The 17,883-nt window shown below is 40.6% G+C and overlaps 1 protein-coding gene across 2 annotated transcripts in view; it reads right to left on the bottom strand.

The window, feature by feature from the left end:
- RPTOR (regulatory associated protein of MTOR complex 1) overlaps nt 1-17,883 on the bottom strand; it is a 293,281-nt gene that overhangs the window by 231,680 nt on the left and 43,718 nt on the right. For both annotated transcript variants that reach the window (XM_054047579.1, XM_054047580.1), the window contains exons 2-3: nt 14,920-15,022; nt 7,733-7,815 (exon numbers count right to left, since the gene is read on the bottom strand). In XM_054047579.1, coding sequence (XP_053903554.1) covers nt 7,733-7,815; nt 14,920-15,022 — 186 coding nt within the window. The remainder of the gene's footprint in view (nt 1-7,732; nt 7,816-14,919; nt 15,023-17,883) is intronic.

Genomic DNA, 17,883 nt, shown 5'->3' with positions numbered 1-17,883 from the left:
GATGGATGGCAGGAGAGAGATCACTTGATCATTGCCTGTTAGGTTCACTCCCTCTGGGGCACCTGGCATTGGCCACTGTCGGTAGACAGGATACTGGGCTAGATGGACCTTTGGTCTGACCTGGTACGGCCGTTCTTATGTTCCAATCAAGATACTGAAAATCTATGAAGGAAGGAATTTTTCTCATCCTACAAATACCACCATGGGATCCTTAGCGTGCATACACAGCAGAAAGGACCTCAGTCAGAAGAACAAAGAGATGAGTCATCTGCTGGGATTTGAACTAGTGGAGTCTAAGCGTTGCAAACATGATGCTAAGATCAGCAAACCAACCTCCACAAAGTTGGTTTGCCTTAATAATTCCATCTCCTTGCTTCTGAGGCCCTAAATTATAATAACATTCTGGCCAACAAGCTGGTCAACACCAACTCCAAAGGGGCCGCCACTCTTGGACAACATCCTCAAGAAAGATGCTGATAAATTGCAAAGGGTTCAGAGGAGAGTCACAAGAATGATTAAAGGACTAGAAAACATGCCTCATAGTGACAGACTCAAGGAGCTCAATCTATTTAGCTTAACAAAGAGAAGGTTAAGGGGTGACTTGATTAGTCTGTAAGTATCTACATAGGAAACAGATATTTAATAATATAATGGACTGTTCAGTCTAGCAGAAAAAGGTATAAAATGACTGAAAATTGAAACTAGACAAATTCAAACCGGAAATAAAGTGTAAATTGTTAACAGTGAGGATAATTAACCATTGGGACAATTTACCAAGGGTCATGGTGAATCCTCCATCACTTGATTTTTAAATCAAGATTGGATGTTTTTCCAAATGATGTCCTCTAGGAATTATTTGGGGGAAGTTCTATAGCCAGTGCTATGCAGGAGCTCAGACTAGATGAACATGACAATCCCTTCTGGCCTTGGAGTCGATGAGAACAGTCTTCCCTGCTTGATCAAGCTTACTGCCTCTGCTGTATGTTCAGCATTGCCAGGGAGTACATGAGGGAATTGCACAAACTCCTGAATCTCAGTCTTCCAGATGGCTGTGCAAAGCCCTACTAGTATATAGCTGTAGCATTTTAGGGTACTCAGCACAGTAATAATGAGGGCCACACTGCGCGCGCGCACACACAGACAGAAAATAAAGTTCTTAAAAGGTCAAATTGCTCAGTCTAGTTATGATAAGGTAGCACACAGATATGAGATTTCATTTTCTGTGTGTCACTAATGTGAGACAGTGGCAGTGCAGGAATGTGGAGAATTATTTTAAACTAGGTTTCTTAACTTGACCTTTATTCAGGAGCACTTATTAAACATCACTTTTGGGCCTGCAGGGAGTTGAGGAAGTTATTGTGAGTGAATAAAGTATGGTATTGCAGAAGACTCTGATTCAGGAGCACAGTTCAGTGTCTCTGAATAGTGACTACACTGCAGAAGTGCAGGGTGGGAAGAGAGAAAAGGAGCATTGTTAAAACAAGGGTGAAATTCAAACAAAACATATATTGGAGCCAACATTACTCTAAGTATTCTGAGCAGTTCGGAGTTAAAAGAAAAAAAGTCAAAAACCACAGCCAATCAAAAAGAAAAAAATCTAAATTCATGCAAATTTAATGAGCATATGCTGCAAACTACTTCACATCAGAACCTGAATTATGTAAACTGTGTGTCATCCAGCCTACAATTTTGCCTTTGGCTACACATCCACATTTACAATTTGTCACAAATACATACACAATATGAAGTAAGCAGAATTCAGTGTCCAGGGAAGGGTAGAAGCCAGGAGGCGGAAGATCTGATCATTACAACTAGAGCAAGGGGTGATATTCAGCATGCTTATGAGAACCTGTCAGTGACCACAGGAAGACTTTTTACAATGCAGTTTCTGTATAATGCTCCATGCTTAACAGCCAAACTACAATGGGGAATTAGTGCTTTTTATACCCAGGCAGTTCTAGCCTGATTCAGAGGACTCCAGCCAAGAGGTTGCAGAAAAACATTTGTGTTCTCTCAAGCAAGGGCATCAGAAAAGGAATACTAAATTGTAAAGCATGACTGTAGCAAGCTGCCCTTCTTTCTCACCCTCCCACATGACCCCCTCTGCTCCACAATCATCTATCTGTCACAAAAAATTCTTCAGAACATTTAAACAAGAACTCAAGCATCAGGCTGTGCTTAGATGGACTTCCAATTTTTGATTCATGTAGCAGTAGGCTCTGTACAGAAGGGGGCCACAGTAGCATCTGCATATTGGTGAAACATCACTGCAGTAGTGCTGTCAACAATCAGACATCTATTGTTCCCACTTTACCGCATGCTCAACTAGGTCTCTTGTTTTTTCACACAGGGAACTTCATCCCTTTTGCACTGCGTGATGGATTTTCCTGGTGTATCTGCACTGTTGCCAACAGAAACACCAATCATCATCTCACTCACAAAATTTAAATCTTCACCACACTCTGCCATCACACCTAGCCCAAGCTGCTACAGGTGTAATTGACTGTTCGCTATCATTACATTTAAGATGGTGGCAGTATCCTATGAGGGGAAGGAAGGGAAGAACACATACAGATAGATACTATTTAAGTTTAATCAGTTTCTCTCATCTAAATATTTTTTCTGAGTATATGAAGAATTTCTAAAGTAAACCTATCAAGTATTTTGCTCCAGGAGAGGAGGGTGGCAGTGTATAGAAAAGGCTGCTTTTTCCCCAAATCATTTTTTACACCACCACCTAAATTATCTCCAAACTGAACTGCCAAAATTCTAATTTGTTAGGAAAATTCTTCAGAGAGAGAAATTCTTCACTGTATGCCCGCAGCTTTGTAATCTCCTACTCCCTTTTCCCCAATAAAACTTTCATTTGAGACTTGCAATGAAATGACTGAAATGTTATTTAACTGCAGTATTTTGCAGATGAAACAACGGCTGAAGTGTTTTCCCCCTCCTGCAGCACACAAATTTATGTAGCTACACAGCAATAAAGCAAAGTCTTAAATTTAATCAGAAGAAATACTTCAAGCAATGGCAAACTGATAAATTATTTAGAAAGGGGCTCAATAAGACCTGGCAAGGAAATGTGTACCAGACACAGCCTGGGAGCTTTCAGAAACAAATAGAATTTTCAAGCTTGCCCCACTTCAGGATTTCTGCCTAGTGTATTTGTATTTTTTTTTTTTAAAACCAATAATTTCCCAGACATTGATTCAAACAACCAGGGGCGGCTCTATGTTTTTTGCCGCCCCTAGTACGGTAGGCAGGCGGCTTTCAGTGCTGCGCCTGTGGGCGGTCCACTGGTCACGCGGATTCAGCGGCATGCTTGCGGGAGGTCCGCTGGTGCCGCTCCTTCGGCGTCCCTGCCGCCGAATTGCCGCCGAAGCCGGGGGCCGGCGGATCTCCCGCAGGCATGCCGCCAAGAGCCGCCTGCCTTGTGCCCTCACAGCAACCGGTAGGCCGCCCCCAGCAGCTTCCCGCCCCAGGCACACACTTGCTGCGCTGTGCCTGGAGCCGCCCCTGCAAACAACATCCTACGAAGAACGTGAGACAAACAAGACTGCTCTGGCAGTGATGCCTTGTGATAATTCTTGGATGATAAAATCTTAAGGACTTTACTGGGAGGACCATCCTAGGTGTTCAGTGGCCAGTGTACAATTAATTAGCACTATTCATGCCTGCACTATACGAAAGATATTGACAGGTGTTTCCTAGTTCACACAGGCAGCTCCACAAAGCTAGCTCTCTCAGAAGGTTTTAATGACCTGACCTTATTTCAGATTGTCAAATTTTTCCCTTTCCAAGTCTTCTTCCCTCCTCCAAATCTCCAACCATGTCAGAAACAGCAAGAGAGACAAAACTAGATCTATTAATATTTACATGAAAGATCTAGGAAATTCAATAACATTCCTATTGTTTTATTGCAGATGTTACATCAACTTCTCTTTATTACTGCAGAAAACTCAAGAGCCCTGTAGAGTGCAATAAAGTGGTACGTGTTTAGCTTTGCAATGTTTCAAAGGGCTGTGATTTACTTTTAAGAACCAGGCACCTTGCACACAAACATCTGAGCTCAGTAATTGCCTCATGTTTTGTGCAAACTCTACAAGGCAGCATGAGGTCTGCCCACACACAGAGTACCTGCTGCTACAGAAACCTGTTCACCAGTCTCCAGTACCATGGGCTCAGTTATTAAAACAGCATAGAAACATGTTTGTTTTCACTGTGCACCAAGGTGTTTTACTGTTATAATGTTAGATTCCACCCAGTATATTATGAGTTTTACATCAGACGTGTTCCCGAGCATTAATTTCCTCAATTACTGTCGAAATGGAAGATACCGGACGTGGCCTGTACTATGAAAATTTAAAATTCCATTACTTAATAAATGCAGAGACAAGATGGGTGAGGTAATATCTTTTATTGGACCAACTTCTTTTGGTGAAAGAGAAAATTTAATAAATGCAATCATGTGTAATAACCAGTGTCACTCATTACAACTATTTTGACGTTTCACACACAGGGCATACTCTTGTCAATACTCAGGAGGATCTTGTACTCAAAGCTGTCTTTCACTCCAGATGGCACATCCCCTTTAAGTAACCTTATAATACTACAAGTTACATCAGAGCGCAAAGAAAACAGTTAAAGGAAGAGGCCTATGAAATTGGGTTTTCTGTGCAACACAAAAATTATGAAACCCTTTACCTGAAAAAAGGGAATCAAAAGAGAAAGTTTCCAGTATACCCAAAATGAAAATGCAAAAAGAAAATTAACTTGTCTTAAATACATTTTGAGTTACAATTAGGACAGGGCCTTCAAACAAATACCTATTGAAAGAATGAAATGCTGATGCAAAAAAACACATCCATTGAATACTTAACTGAAAACAATTGTATAGAGAGAGTGATCTGTATATCTGGCTGTTCACTCCCATCCCGTCACCATGAAATAATAGGAAAATTAAATGCTATTAACAGGTAGAGACTGCTCTGAATAGATTAATCATCTCTGCTCAAATTTTACTGTTTTTCTGGCTTTGAGACAGAAAATGTATGGACTATTATAATGGATTGAAAGGTGCCTAGTTTTACTACACCTTCTATATCCTCTACTAAACTTGTTACTTTTCTTTAGTGTATCAGAAAAGGTAGATTGTGGTCAATAACTTTGCTCTTCTGACACAATGGAATTCTCTACAATAAGGGTAAAGATCTTCTGTGCCAGAGACAACTTACATGGGGGCTGCTCTAAGACTGTGGAACGAAGCAGCCCAGGAATGAATGACCATCACAAACCACACCATCTTCCACTGCATGTGCAAGGTGTATTTCTTTGACTTTGCCTTCTCTAACACACACACACAAAACCTGTATATTTAAAATAAAAAAAACACCCTACCAAAAAAGCTGCAAATCAAGACTGCACACACTTCTTCGCCTGGGGAGACGACGGGTATGTCTACACTGCAATTAGACACCAAAAGCTGGCCTTGACAGCGGACTCAGGCTCGCAGGGCTTGGGCTGAGGGGCTGTTTAATTGCAGTGTAGACTTCTGGGCTTGGGTTGAAGCCCAGACTCTAAGATCCTGTGAGGTGGGATGGTCCCAGAGCTCAGGCTGCAGCCCCAGCCTGGAAGTCCAAATTGGAATTAAACAGCCCCAGAACCCGAGCCCAAGTCAGCAGGCACAGGCTAGCCATGAGTTTTTAATTTCAGTGTAGACATACCCAACGAGAGAACACATGCCACGTGATAGATGTTTAATTGCATTACTTAATGCCCTACTGAAAGGCATTCACATACTAGGGTGATGGAGTGTGGTATGAGAACCTATAGAGGACAGGACAGAACGGAATAAGACTCCTACAGCAACTCTACTCTAAGGGAAACATTTCTGCTCCAATGGAAGAATACCCCCATCACCAAAGCCATGCTCGATAAAGGTATTAATACTTAATGGATACCTATCAGCTTGAACAAAGACCTTACAAAGAACAAAAATGTCTTCAGGAAGAGATGCCTGCCATGAAAACAGCAAGACTGGGTGCCTCATGGCTCAAGGACCAAACAAAAAACAAAATTTATTATCTATATTGATTTTATAAATTATATAGAAACAATTAATTATGAAACAGCCTCATGTCAACGCATAACCAATTAGATTTTAACTAGAATGACTGATTAAAACTACCTGAGGGCATTGCTAAAACCAAAGCAAAGTCTTTCTCAGCAAGCATCGCTGCTTTGAGTGGAAGAAAATACCAAAGAAATTTTCCGGATTTCAGGACATGCTCCTAAAACATTCACTGATGAATAGTAGATTAATTTTGTACATGAAACAATGAGATTGTCAATATAGCAGGCGTGAAGCAGAGCAGTCCCCTTGCTGACATACAAGGTATATGAACCTCAAAGATGGTGATCAAAATATTGAAAATATGAGTTAAAAGGAAAAGATGAAACAATAGCCTTTCCCATAGTCCTTCATGGAAATGGAGGATATAAGTTCACAAACATAAGGAAATAAAACAATTTCAACCACCAGTATAGGATATAAAAGCACAACATAAATTTTAGTCAAACCCAACTGGTAAAGCTGCTTCTCCTCTGATCAAACCAGGTCACATAAAATGCATTTCATATTGAGAAGTTACTGTGTAACAGTGACAATGTGCTCAATGCTGTAGAGTACACAAGGAGGAAGAGGTTTTGCCCCCAAATAGCTCACAGTCTAAGATAAGACCTGTAGAAAAGGACATGGACAGGACAAACTAGAAATTAATGATGCTGGGGGTAACTCAATAGGTTTTAAATTTTTAATTTTTTAAAAATCAAGTGATAAACTTCCATCCCTGTGAGCCTTAATGAGGCTCCTAAAATGTTGAAGATTGAAATATCAGGAAGCGAAGAAATTTACCAAAGGTTCAAAAGTGATTTTAAAGTAAGGAATGAAAAGACACCTGTAAGCTGCTGGCTATTTATCACCTGCTTTATGGCATTAGGATCAAGTCTTCATTACATTTTCATTTCAAAAATATATGCCTGCCATACATTAGACCAGTGGTTCTCAAGCCGCAGCCCACTAGTATGTGTATGTGTATGTGTATATAGTGTAGATGCACCCCACATAACACTGAGAGCTGCATACGCGGCACACAATGGTAAACAGGTTGAGAACCAATGCATTAGGCAGAGTTAACAGTCAGTGACTGAACCCTAAAAGTACCTCTCTCAACAAAACCGGAACATCTATTAGCTACAGGCCTTACAAGATTATTAGTTTGTTCCATCTAAAACATTAAGAAATGCAATACTACGTGGGAGCCGATAGTTACACATTCCAACTAGCTGAGGTTGCAGAAATGTACCAAGAACATTATCACCACAGAAAAGAGACCATGATTTGCAAAAAAGGTCTAAAATTCTCCAAAAAGTCCAGTAATAATAAAAAAAATTAATATATCAATGTAGCATCTAGAGTTTGAACAATTACCCTTGCCATGGTTAAACAAAGCATTAGCCAAGAGAGACATGAAGCACAAAGCTAACTGAGTTTGAGAGCTGCAAGAGTCTGTCCACGAGAATGGACAGGCAAGCAATGGAGGCTGCGAGATCACTCAATTATATAATAGATGCACAGCTTCCTTTTTAACCTAAGCCAGTTTATCCCATAATAGTATCGGGTCTACGGGGACAGGTACTGTGGGGAAAGTCAAGAACAAATACACCCACTTACCCTGGGCTGCCAGTTTTCATACTGCTTTTGTAAATTTGCACCAATCGTTTCCAGAGCTTTTTGAGGACCCATTGACAGAGGATCTAGAAATAGAAAACATAAATGAGTATTTTTGATCACTACTAAATTACCTGCTTTTGCACAAGGCAAAAAAAAAAAAAAATCATCCACCTCAATGAGTATTTGACTCCATAACCCAACTTCACTTACTCCAGGCTAGGTTTCTGTCAAGTTCAAAATGAACTCAGATGACAAAATATAATGGTCTGGGTAGTCACTATTTGTGCCGAAGTATGATCCACAACCTTTGTAAGAGAGAATAAAGTTTTCCTCACTTTCAGCCTCCCAGCTAGTGCATGTGATAAAATATTTTCATGATATTCTAAAACAGGCTTCTTTCAGGATTCAAGATATTTATTTTAAAGGTAAAACCATCAGTTTCAAATTCATTCACAAAGCTTTTCACCATAGTTACCTAAGGGCAGTATCCATAGGAATTGACCCCAGGTTTATCTACTGTTATACAGAATTGAAGAGCAGCAATGTCTGCAATAACTTGCAATAAGAACATTTTTTCTCAAAGTGGGAAGTCAAAATCTTCTTAGGAAAAATGTGAGGTGTAACTTTAGGTTTTTAAATATAAATATGAGCCGATAACAATAAAAAAATACACCAATCCCGGGGGGTGGGGATGGAGGGGGACAATGGCAGTGAGAGGACCTAGATTTTATATTAATACTTGGAAATACTTGGTTTATCAACAGAGATTTGATTAACTCCTTTTTAAAGCTTTTTATACTTTTGAGCACAAAGTTCATCTCCCTAGACACTGGAGAGTCACTGTTCCAACATACTGAACAATTTCAGCTGCTCTTTTTCTGCTTTACTCAAAGCCCAGAGCTGTGTAATTGGCCACAATGAGTATCAAGAATCTAGAAGCTAGTACTGGCCAGTTTAATGTAGAATCTTATTGATTAAAAAAGCAAGGTTCATAAAATTGATGAAGTCATATTTCTTTTAAATGTTTTCTTTAGCATAAATACTCCATTGCATACCTCCAGCACCAGAATAACACCACTTTATACAGTATGGGAGAAGCTAAGGTTTTTTTTTATTGGTTATTGAGATTTTCTTAACAGACCAAAAGCTTTTTCTGGCATATGGCTTCTAACAGCAAAAACAACGAACTAGATGTTAAGAAAGTGATGTATCACAGCAGCAGCATCTGGAACCATCAAGTGCACCCTCCACCAACAAGATGATAGAGCAGTCCATAACCAGATGGCACATTGTTTGTTCTTGAGCCCGGAGCTCAGGAAGCCCCAACAGTAGATATGCAAGTTAAACCACCTGCGACCACAACATCTCCTGTTAGAACAAGAAGGATCTTTTGATTCATACGATTGTTCTGAGGGGCATACACAATCTGATCCGGAGAGACTAGGAGACACAAATCTGAGTTGTCTATCTGCCAAGAAATGCACCAGAGATCCAAAATATAGTCCCATATCACCTGTTGCCATTGTTCCTTAGAAAGGCTGTGTCCAACATACCGTTTGAGAGGCTCAACTATTTCAGTAAAGCGGCACCTGACTTCAACCAGTGTTTTTGATATGGCTTTGAGATGAAATTGTGAAGTAAGCTGTTTGAACAATTGGCTGCACACAATACTGTGGCCAGGGCTCTGCCTTCACATTTAACCACCAGTGGGAGCACTACTAGCCATGAGTGGAAGGTAGGAGACTGGAACTGTCCACGTGGCAAAAGTAAGGATACAAAGGGCAGGGTTGATTGAGTCCAACTTGTCACAATGACTACTGGAGCCCCAAGCTGCTGCACAGTATTCAGCAGACGCAATAATGAGGACATTGGTAGATGTCTATAAGGGTGCAGCACTAAAGCCCCATGAGTAGCTGGCAAGCCCGCGGAGCAGTGTGAATCTCAACTGGATTTTAGCACGTCTTCTTGATGTGTTATTGAAAGGACAGAGAGCAGTCAGGCTTCATCCCCAAATAAGTAGGGTACAGTTCAAAAACGATTGGCTGATTGTTCAGAAGGCTCTGTAGCTGTAAATGAGATAACCGGCTGGTGAGATGGAACGCACATTTAGGTTCTGTTGCCACTTCAACTAGTACTTGGCCAAGATGTCAAGGTCAAATGGCAGGCAGGATGTCAACAGTGTACACAAACAGTTGCCAAGGTGGGCAGCAGGGTAGCAGTATATACCAAAAATCAACACTAAAGTTTAAATATACCATTTTTTTCTTCATAGAAAGGTTTATTTCTTAAGCATTTTGGGAGGTGAATCATTAATGCTTTTCGGACTGAGATTTTAGGAGAGATACAAAGAGAAGAAAATCCATGGGCTCTCCCATTCAGTTTTATCCAAGAAGAGCTATCTACATAAACTAAGGTCAAGCCTTGCTTCACAAATAGGGCCCTACCAAATTCACGGAAATGAAAAATGTGTCAAAATCTGGTCTCCCACCATGAAATTTAGTGTTTTGTGTGCTTTTACCCTATACTATTCAAATTTCACGGGGAAGACTAGCATTTCTCAAATTGGGGGTTCTGACCCAAAAGGGAGTTGCGGAGGGGGAGGGGGTCACAAGATTATTTTAGGGGGGTCATGGTATTGCTTCTGCGCTGACTTCAGAGCTGGGCAGCTGCAGAGCGGTGGCTGTTGGCTGGGTGCCCAGCTCTGAAGGCAGCACCCCGCAGAAGTAAGGGGGGCAATACCATACCATACTCTTACTTCTGTGTTGCTGCTTTCAGACCTGGGTGGCCAGAGAGTGGTGGCTGCTGCTGACTGAGGGCCCAGCTCCGCAGGCAGCACCATACCAGGCCATCCTTACTTCTGCGCTGCTGCTGGTGGCGGCTCTGCCTCCAGAGCTGGGCTCCCGGCCAGCAGCCACCACTCTCCAGCTGCTCAGCTCTGAAGGTAGCGCCACCACCAGCAGCACAAAAGTAAAGGTAGCAGTACCGCAACCCCCGCCCCCCCCACACACAATAACCTTGCGGACCCCCTCCCCCACAACTCCTTTTTGGGTCAGGACCCCTACAATTACAAAACCGTGAAATTTCAGATTTAAATAGCTGAAATCATGAAATTTATGATTTTTTAAATCCTATGACCGTGCAATTGACCAAAATGGTCCTTGAATTTGATAGGGCCCTATTCAGAAATTAATGGAAGTTTAGCCATTTATTTCTTTGGGGAAGATCAGTCCTTTAACGCAAAATCTCCTTTAATGCACTAATGAACCTGCAGTTCCAACAGTCACCAATATAGTCTCTAGACAAAAAAACCCTCTATTTTAAACTGCAACAATGTATTTTTGCCACTATTCTGAAAACAAGCAAATTGTAGAAAAACTGCACTAGGTCTCTTGCCATTTAAGCCAAGTTTCAACCACAAGCCCTTTGGAACTGGTGAATAATAAATCTTCAAAAGCCCCTCAGACTTCATCATAGAAATACTGATAGCAAGTTAACTATACAAAGGTGCTACTGCAATACCCCTATGATTAAAAAACAAAACACACTGGCAATTGTACAGGATTACTTAACAGTTCGAGCTGAATTTATTAAAATGCATAAAAAGCCTAATGAACAATACTTCAGTTTCACTTGGTGAAGAAATGTGTACTGTGGGCTTTGGAATGCCTCAGCGTACTAGCATTTTTAATGAGGCCCTTTCAGAGCCTTGTACAAAAATAATGAACTTGGTGCCACTCTATAAAACCAGCCAATGAAGGTGTTAATAACCTGAGGTTGGAAACCAGGGAGACTAGAAAAGGCACATTCAGTAAGTAACTTTTTAAAAAGTTTACTCACCCATTCTGAAGGCTGCTATGAGCTAACCTGTGCCTTCTAGAGGACTTCATGCTGGACAAGAATAGGACTGACATTATCAAATCTCATACCAAAGCTTGAAAATAGCAATAGCCTTGGCAGAATTTGATAATTAGATGGCAATGTGCACAGGGAGTGGCATTTGTGGAGAGATAAAAAGGACCTCTTTATAATTTCAGTTATTGATTTATTATACAGGAATAAGTCAATATATTACATTTTCTCTTTACTGAGATAGGGAAGAGGCCGTAATCTTTCCATTTAGTTACAAAATAAGACCAACAACTAAAGCTGATAAAGGCTGTAGCAATTATAATTTTACAGTTTGCATGGCGGTCCCCATGGCTGCAGCACTTTTGGCAGGGACGAGGGATAAAGAGCTCAAGCAGAAACGCTTTCATTTTCTTGTGACTTTTACAGACACGTGCTCTGACATTTTAAATAAATGGACGAAAATGGACATTTCTTTATGTACATCAAGCACAGCTTTCTACTTAATGCATTTCTAAACAAAGGCCCTGACAAACCTCTCGACATATTCCTGCCTTGCTTTGATGCACAACTTCTATTAGGTGGTATATATAAAAAGAGATTTCTGTAGAATTCATTTCCCCCTGTTCAGCATTCGGCTCATTTATACCACTTTTAAACAGAGATTTTTCTTCCCATGCTACAGGGCATGCATCTTCTAGAATGGCATTTTCTTCATTACTGTTGTGGCATTTAATGTCTGACCATAAAGCACAACAAATCAAGAAGAAAGGACAGGTGTCATTCCTCTAGAAAGGAGAGGAAGCATTATGGAAACTGTGTGTATTACCTGGAGTAGAAGCCTAATGGTTAACCTTAGTTTTCACGAAGACAAATAGAAAACAAGTTCAGCCATGTTTCTCTGCTCATTGAGGGCAAATTACCAGAGAGATGCACACCAATCCCTCACCTTGCTAGAATTCATAACTGCATGCTTCCTTCAACTCTCATTCCAGGGAGATACATGGAACAGATTCAAGGAAGGCAAAGGGAACAGACTGCAGGAAGAATTACCTAATCATGCTTTAGACTCCATGTTTTTTAATTTATTAGCTGAGCACCAAAGGTATCTGGATAAAACCGCCACAGCAGCAAGGGATAGTCCACAGAATCATCTTACAGAACAATTCACAAGCACATTCAAAGCGGTGGGCCTTGGCAGTTATAGTACAGCCCTTAAAATGTCTTATTTTATCAATAAGCCTCTTAGCTTTAAAATAATAGTATTAACTCTAACGTATCAGCAACACTATGGACTACAACATGCAAACACAATGTGGACACCATCAATCATCAACTGGTGTTGACTTGCTAGCAGACCACATCACAAGTGGGTGGTGCTCCTCTTGGATGGCTCAGTTTGTCCTCGAGCAGAATTTCCAGAGGGTAGTTTGTGGCATTTGCTCATCCGGGGGTCTAGTTCGTCTCCCTTCCTGTGCAATGTTTACACTGGGCTTGTAGGAGGGTTAGTGAAGAAGCACAGGATAAGGTACCTGATGATGATGACGACACCTAGCTCTTTATGACTTCCTTGATGTCTGGTTGACATTAGGAGGTGATGAATGAAGGCTAGATAGCAAATACCAAAGCAATTCTGATCGTTTCAGGGAAATGTCCAGGAGGCATGATAAGAACTGCATCTGACTTTTTGATTGAATGTGCCTGCCATCTATTACTAGAGTTCACAAGATAGGAGTCTAAATGCAATCCATAACTGCTGTTAAATGGCCCTATAACAGCACTACCCAGGATGGCTCTTTCCCCTCCACCTGCATCTGGCTAAAATATTATGAAGGGATTCTTTCATATCCAAAAGTTGTTACCATAATCCAGGCTTTTGTTATATCAAAACTACATTGCAGTACAGGTTTTATGTGACTATTTTAAATTTATGTAAAAAATGTAAAAGGCACTTTATATATTTTAAATTAAAACAAAAGAACTGTACTAAATTTTCTTGCTGATATCAATCACTAATCATCATATTTGGATGAGTCCTGATTGTTCTTCATTTTGTCCTATCCCCACCCAATTTAGTTTTTGGTGAATTTCATATTTCACTCAAGAAATCAATGCTACAAACTGCTCATTCTACCAAATACATCTGTTGCATTTGGATACATTTGTGGGTGCACGTTCAGTGCTTTTTAACTACTTTAACATCTTCAGCATTTTTAACATCTTTGGTTAGAAAAGTTGAATACCAGTTTCAGTGAGGGTGGGAACAAGAGAAAGCCAATTTTGAAAACCAGGAACTCTGTACAATGGAGAATTTGCTTCAGTCTGCTGTAAGCCCCAAGATTGCATGTTCTAGATGGCATGACTTTAGGTTTCATTTACTGAAAACACACAGCTATTAGACAGCTTGCACATGAGAAATAATCACATCCCAACATTATTAGTACCAGACGAATTTGACAGCAATCTAACTTTTGTCCCCAAAACATGGGGGAAATCCCCATTTTCAATTAAAAGACCAGGGACAAGTATCCACCACCACAATAATGAAGCAAACACTTGTAAGAGTAAGGGCTGTCAGCAGGACGGTTTCTGGGAAGGATCCTTAACTTCTAAATTCACACCCCCCAATCCAAAATAGCCAAAGAGTTTTGTAGGACATGGTATTTTTAAAATGTAACCGTGTGGCTCTTTGCAAGCCTAAAAAAAATAAACAGCTAATAGAATCATCTTTTACCTCCACATGTTGCATTTTGGAATAAACCAGGAAGTAGTGCATACCACAGCACATACTGTTGGGGAAATAACTGCCTAAGGCCATCTCTACACTACCAAATTGTGTCAACTTAACTTATATCGGCATCCAGCCACCGCAATTGTGTGCACACTTGGCTCCTTATGTTGGTAGTGTGCATCCTTATCAGAAGCACTTGTATCGATTGAATTGCCAGTGTGGGGCCATTTACAGTCAACGTAAGCAACACAGTGTCTACACTGACACTGTCGACCTAATTACATCGACCATAACTCTATGCCACTCGGGGAAGTGGTTTTATTAAATCAGCATAGAAAGGCACTTACGTCCGCAGGAGCCAGACTTAAGTAAAGATACTTCCACAGCTAGGTTGTCACAAGGCAGCTTACGTTGACCTAATTGTGTAGTGTAGGCAAGGACTTATTTACACAGACATATTCAAATCAGATGTCACAGGTTTTCTTTTGTTCAACCTACCTTTAGCCCAGGAGAAACATAATGGTGGGGTTGCAATGAGCTCATACACCTGAACATTAATGAGACTAAGCAACATTTCCAAACTGCTCCCAAAGATATTCAATAAGCTTACCTATCCAGCACTCCAGACGCGCACAGGGAGTTGTCTTCACCACATCAGGAGGATCAACACCTACGTTTAGGCACAAAACTAAGGCAACGCTAACAGTCTTCATCTAGAAACAAGAGAAGATAATAATGCTTAGTGAAAAAATTCACTTATTACCGATGCTGTAATTCTCATTGCTACTCTATAACTCTCACAAAGAGTTCAAGTTCAGCTTTGTTAATCCATCCTTAACAAGCAACATTTTAAGCATTCTGTTAAGTGGGAAGAAAAGAGTGGGAAGAAAAATTGGAGATAAGAAAGCTATGAAAGTTCTCTTTTTGTTCCAGCAGAACTGCGTTAATTCTTACTTTGTTAATCTGCAATCTCACTGAATTCTCATAAACATCCAGCAGGCTCCCTCCAGTTCTCAGAAGAGATTTAATAAAGCTTTACTTAAATCTTGCATTACTAAGATTTCTTCATTTCCAGGGCCCATACTGCTGTACATTATGGAGATCAGATGCCAATAGATTTCTGCCAAGCATCCTGGATTAGTCAATGTCTAACTGAAATGCTTTATTAAAAAGTAATGTGAACACACTATTCAAGATTCCAGATCAATAACAGAATATCGTAAACCCTGCCTTAAGTGACCACTCAAGCAAGAGACAAAAAAAATAAAAAAATCAGTGGGCTAGAAGGTGGGTTTTTTGTTTAGCTGGGGGGTTTTTAAGACCTTTAATATGTGTTGGCAATCTGAGGTACACTTTAAAGTGCTCTCTTTAAAAAGAGGGTGTATTGGAGGTGTCAATGTACCTTTTAAAAAAGTGAAACATACAAATGAAAATTTTGTTTTTTTTAAATATTACACCTTTCAGGAGCAGAGTTCGGGATATTACCTATAGCAGAAATGCATTCTTTACCCTTTAGCAGTTTGTCTCCAGCTTTTGGAGCGTGTGGAGAGAGGGAAGCCCCCAGAACTCTAGAATACATATTCTGGGAAGGACTTGGAATTTTTAATTATTTTTAAAGATGAACTATAAAGGAATTTTAAAGACTCCACCACATCTGACAAGTTCTCAAATAAATTTGAGAACCTTAATGGAACTTTTCTGATATTAACCCTTATGCAGCTACCTATGACTAATAGTCCTAGAGAGACAAGATGGGTGAGGTATTATCTTCTATTGGACCAACTTCTGTTGATAAAAGAGACACGCATTGGAGCCACATAGAGCTCTTCTTCAGGTCTGAGAAAGGTACTCCAAGTGCAACAGCTAAATGCAAGGTGGAACAGATTGTTTAGCATGAGTAGTTAGCATATATTCTAAGGGACCATTCAAGGTAGAATGGCCTGATAACACCTCTGCAGTCATAGGACAAAAGGAAGAAGTCAGTGGGTTACAGGTTGTTGTAATAAGCCATAAATCCAATCTCACTGTTCAGTCTATGGTTCTTGATGTCTAGCCGAGTAATGAATTCAGGCTCCCTGGATCGTCTTTTGAAAGTGTTGTGCGGGTTTCCTTTGCTTTGAGGATAAGGACTGATAGATTAGATATAGAGTGATTGCTTTGTGAAAAGTCACCCACAATGGATAGGGTTTTTTTGTCTTATTTTCTTGTGCGCTCATTTGAGAATGTAGTGATTGTCTGGTTTCACCCAGATAGTTGTTATTGGGGTATTTCATGCACTGGATGAGGTATATCAAATGTTGTGATAGACATGTGAGGGATCCATTGAAAGGTGTATTGTGGGAACATTGATCCAGGGCTCTGGAGCGGAGCCTGGAGCTGGAGCGCAGAGCAGTGGGTTTTATGCCCGGAGCTGGAGCAGAGCAATTCAAAAATTTGATTGCTCCAAATCCCTGCATTGATCATTGTAGTGGTGGAGATATGTCTGCAGGTTTTGCATCTGTTGTTCTGAAAGGGTCTGGTGCCACTTTAGAATCAAAGAATCATAGGACTGGAAGGGACCTTGAGAGGTCATCTAGTCCAGTGCCCCCACCTCATGTCAGGACTAAGTATTCTCTAGACCATTCCTGACAGGTGTTTGTCCAACCTGCTCTTAAAAATCTCCAATGATGAAGATTCCACAACCTCCCTAGTCAATATTCCAGTGCTTAATCACCCTGACAGGAAGTTTTGCCTAATATCCAACCTAAACCTCCCTTGCTGCATTTGTCCTAAAGAAGCCCATTGCTTCTTGTCCTATCCTCAGAGGTTAAGAAAAACAATTTTTCTCCCTCCTCCTTGTAACAACCTTTTACGTACTTGAAAACTGTTATGTCCCCTCTCAGTCTTCTCTTTTCCAGACTAAACAAACCCAATTTTTTCAATCTTTCCTCATAGGTCATGTTTTCTAGACCTTTAATCATTTTTGTCACTCTTCTCTGGACTTTCTCCAATTTGCCCACATCCTTCCTGAAATGTGGCGCCCAGAACTGGACACAATACTCCAGTTGAGGCCTAATCAGTGTGTAGTAGAGCAGAAGAATTACTGCTCATGTCTTGCTTTCAACACTCCTGCTAATACATCCCAGAATGATGTTCGCTTTTTTTGCAAAAGTGTTACACTGTTGACTCATATTTAGCTTGTGATCCACCATGACCCCCCAGATCCCTTTCCATAGTACTCCTTCCTAGGCAGTCATTTCCCATTTTGTATGTGTGCAACTGATTGTTCCTTCCTAAGTGGAGTACTTTGCATTTGTCCTTGTTGAATTTCATCCTATTTACTTCAGACCATTTCTCCAGTTTGTCCAGATCATTTTGAATTTTAATCCTATCCTATCCCCAAAGCACTTGCAATCCCTCGCAGCTTGGTATCATCCCTTTCCGTTGGTGTCCTGGTCTATGGTGAGCTTGCATCTGGTGAGCTTGGAGAGATTGGGAGGGTGGGGGGTGTTGTGTTTGAAGGCAAGAAATGCAGGTTCAGGAAAGATTTTTTTCCAGTATTGGTTGTAGCTGTTTGAGGATACCCTGTAGGGGT

This window comes from Malaclemys terrapin, chromosome 13, assembly GCF_027887155.1.
Source record: "Malaclemys terrapin pileata isolate rMalTer1 chromosome 13, rMalTer1.hap1, whole genome shotgun sequence".
Lineage (NCBI taxonomy): Eukaryota > Metazoa > Chordata > Testudines > Emydidae > Malaclemys > Malaclemys terrapin.
Note: the sequence above shows the minus strand (reverse complement) of the source record. Positions and strands in the feature narration are given on the sequence as shown.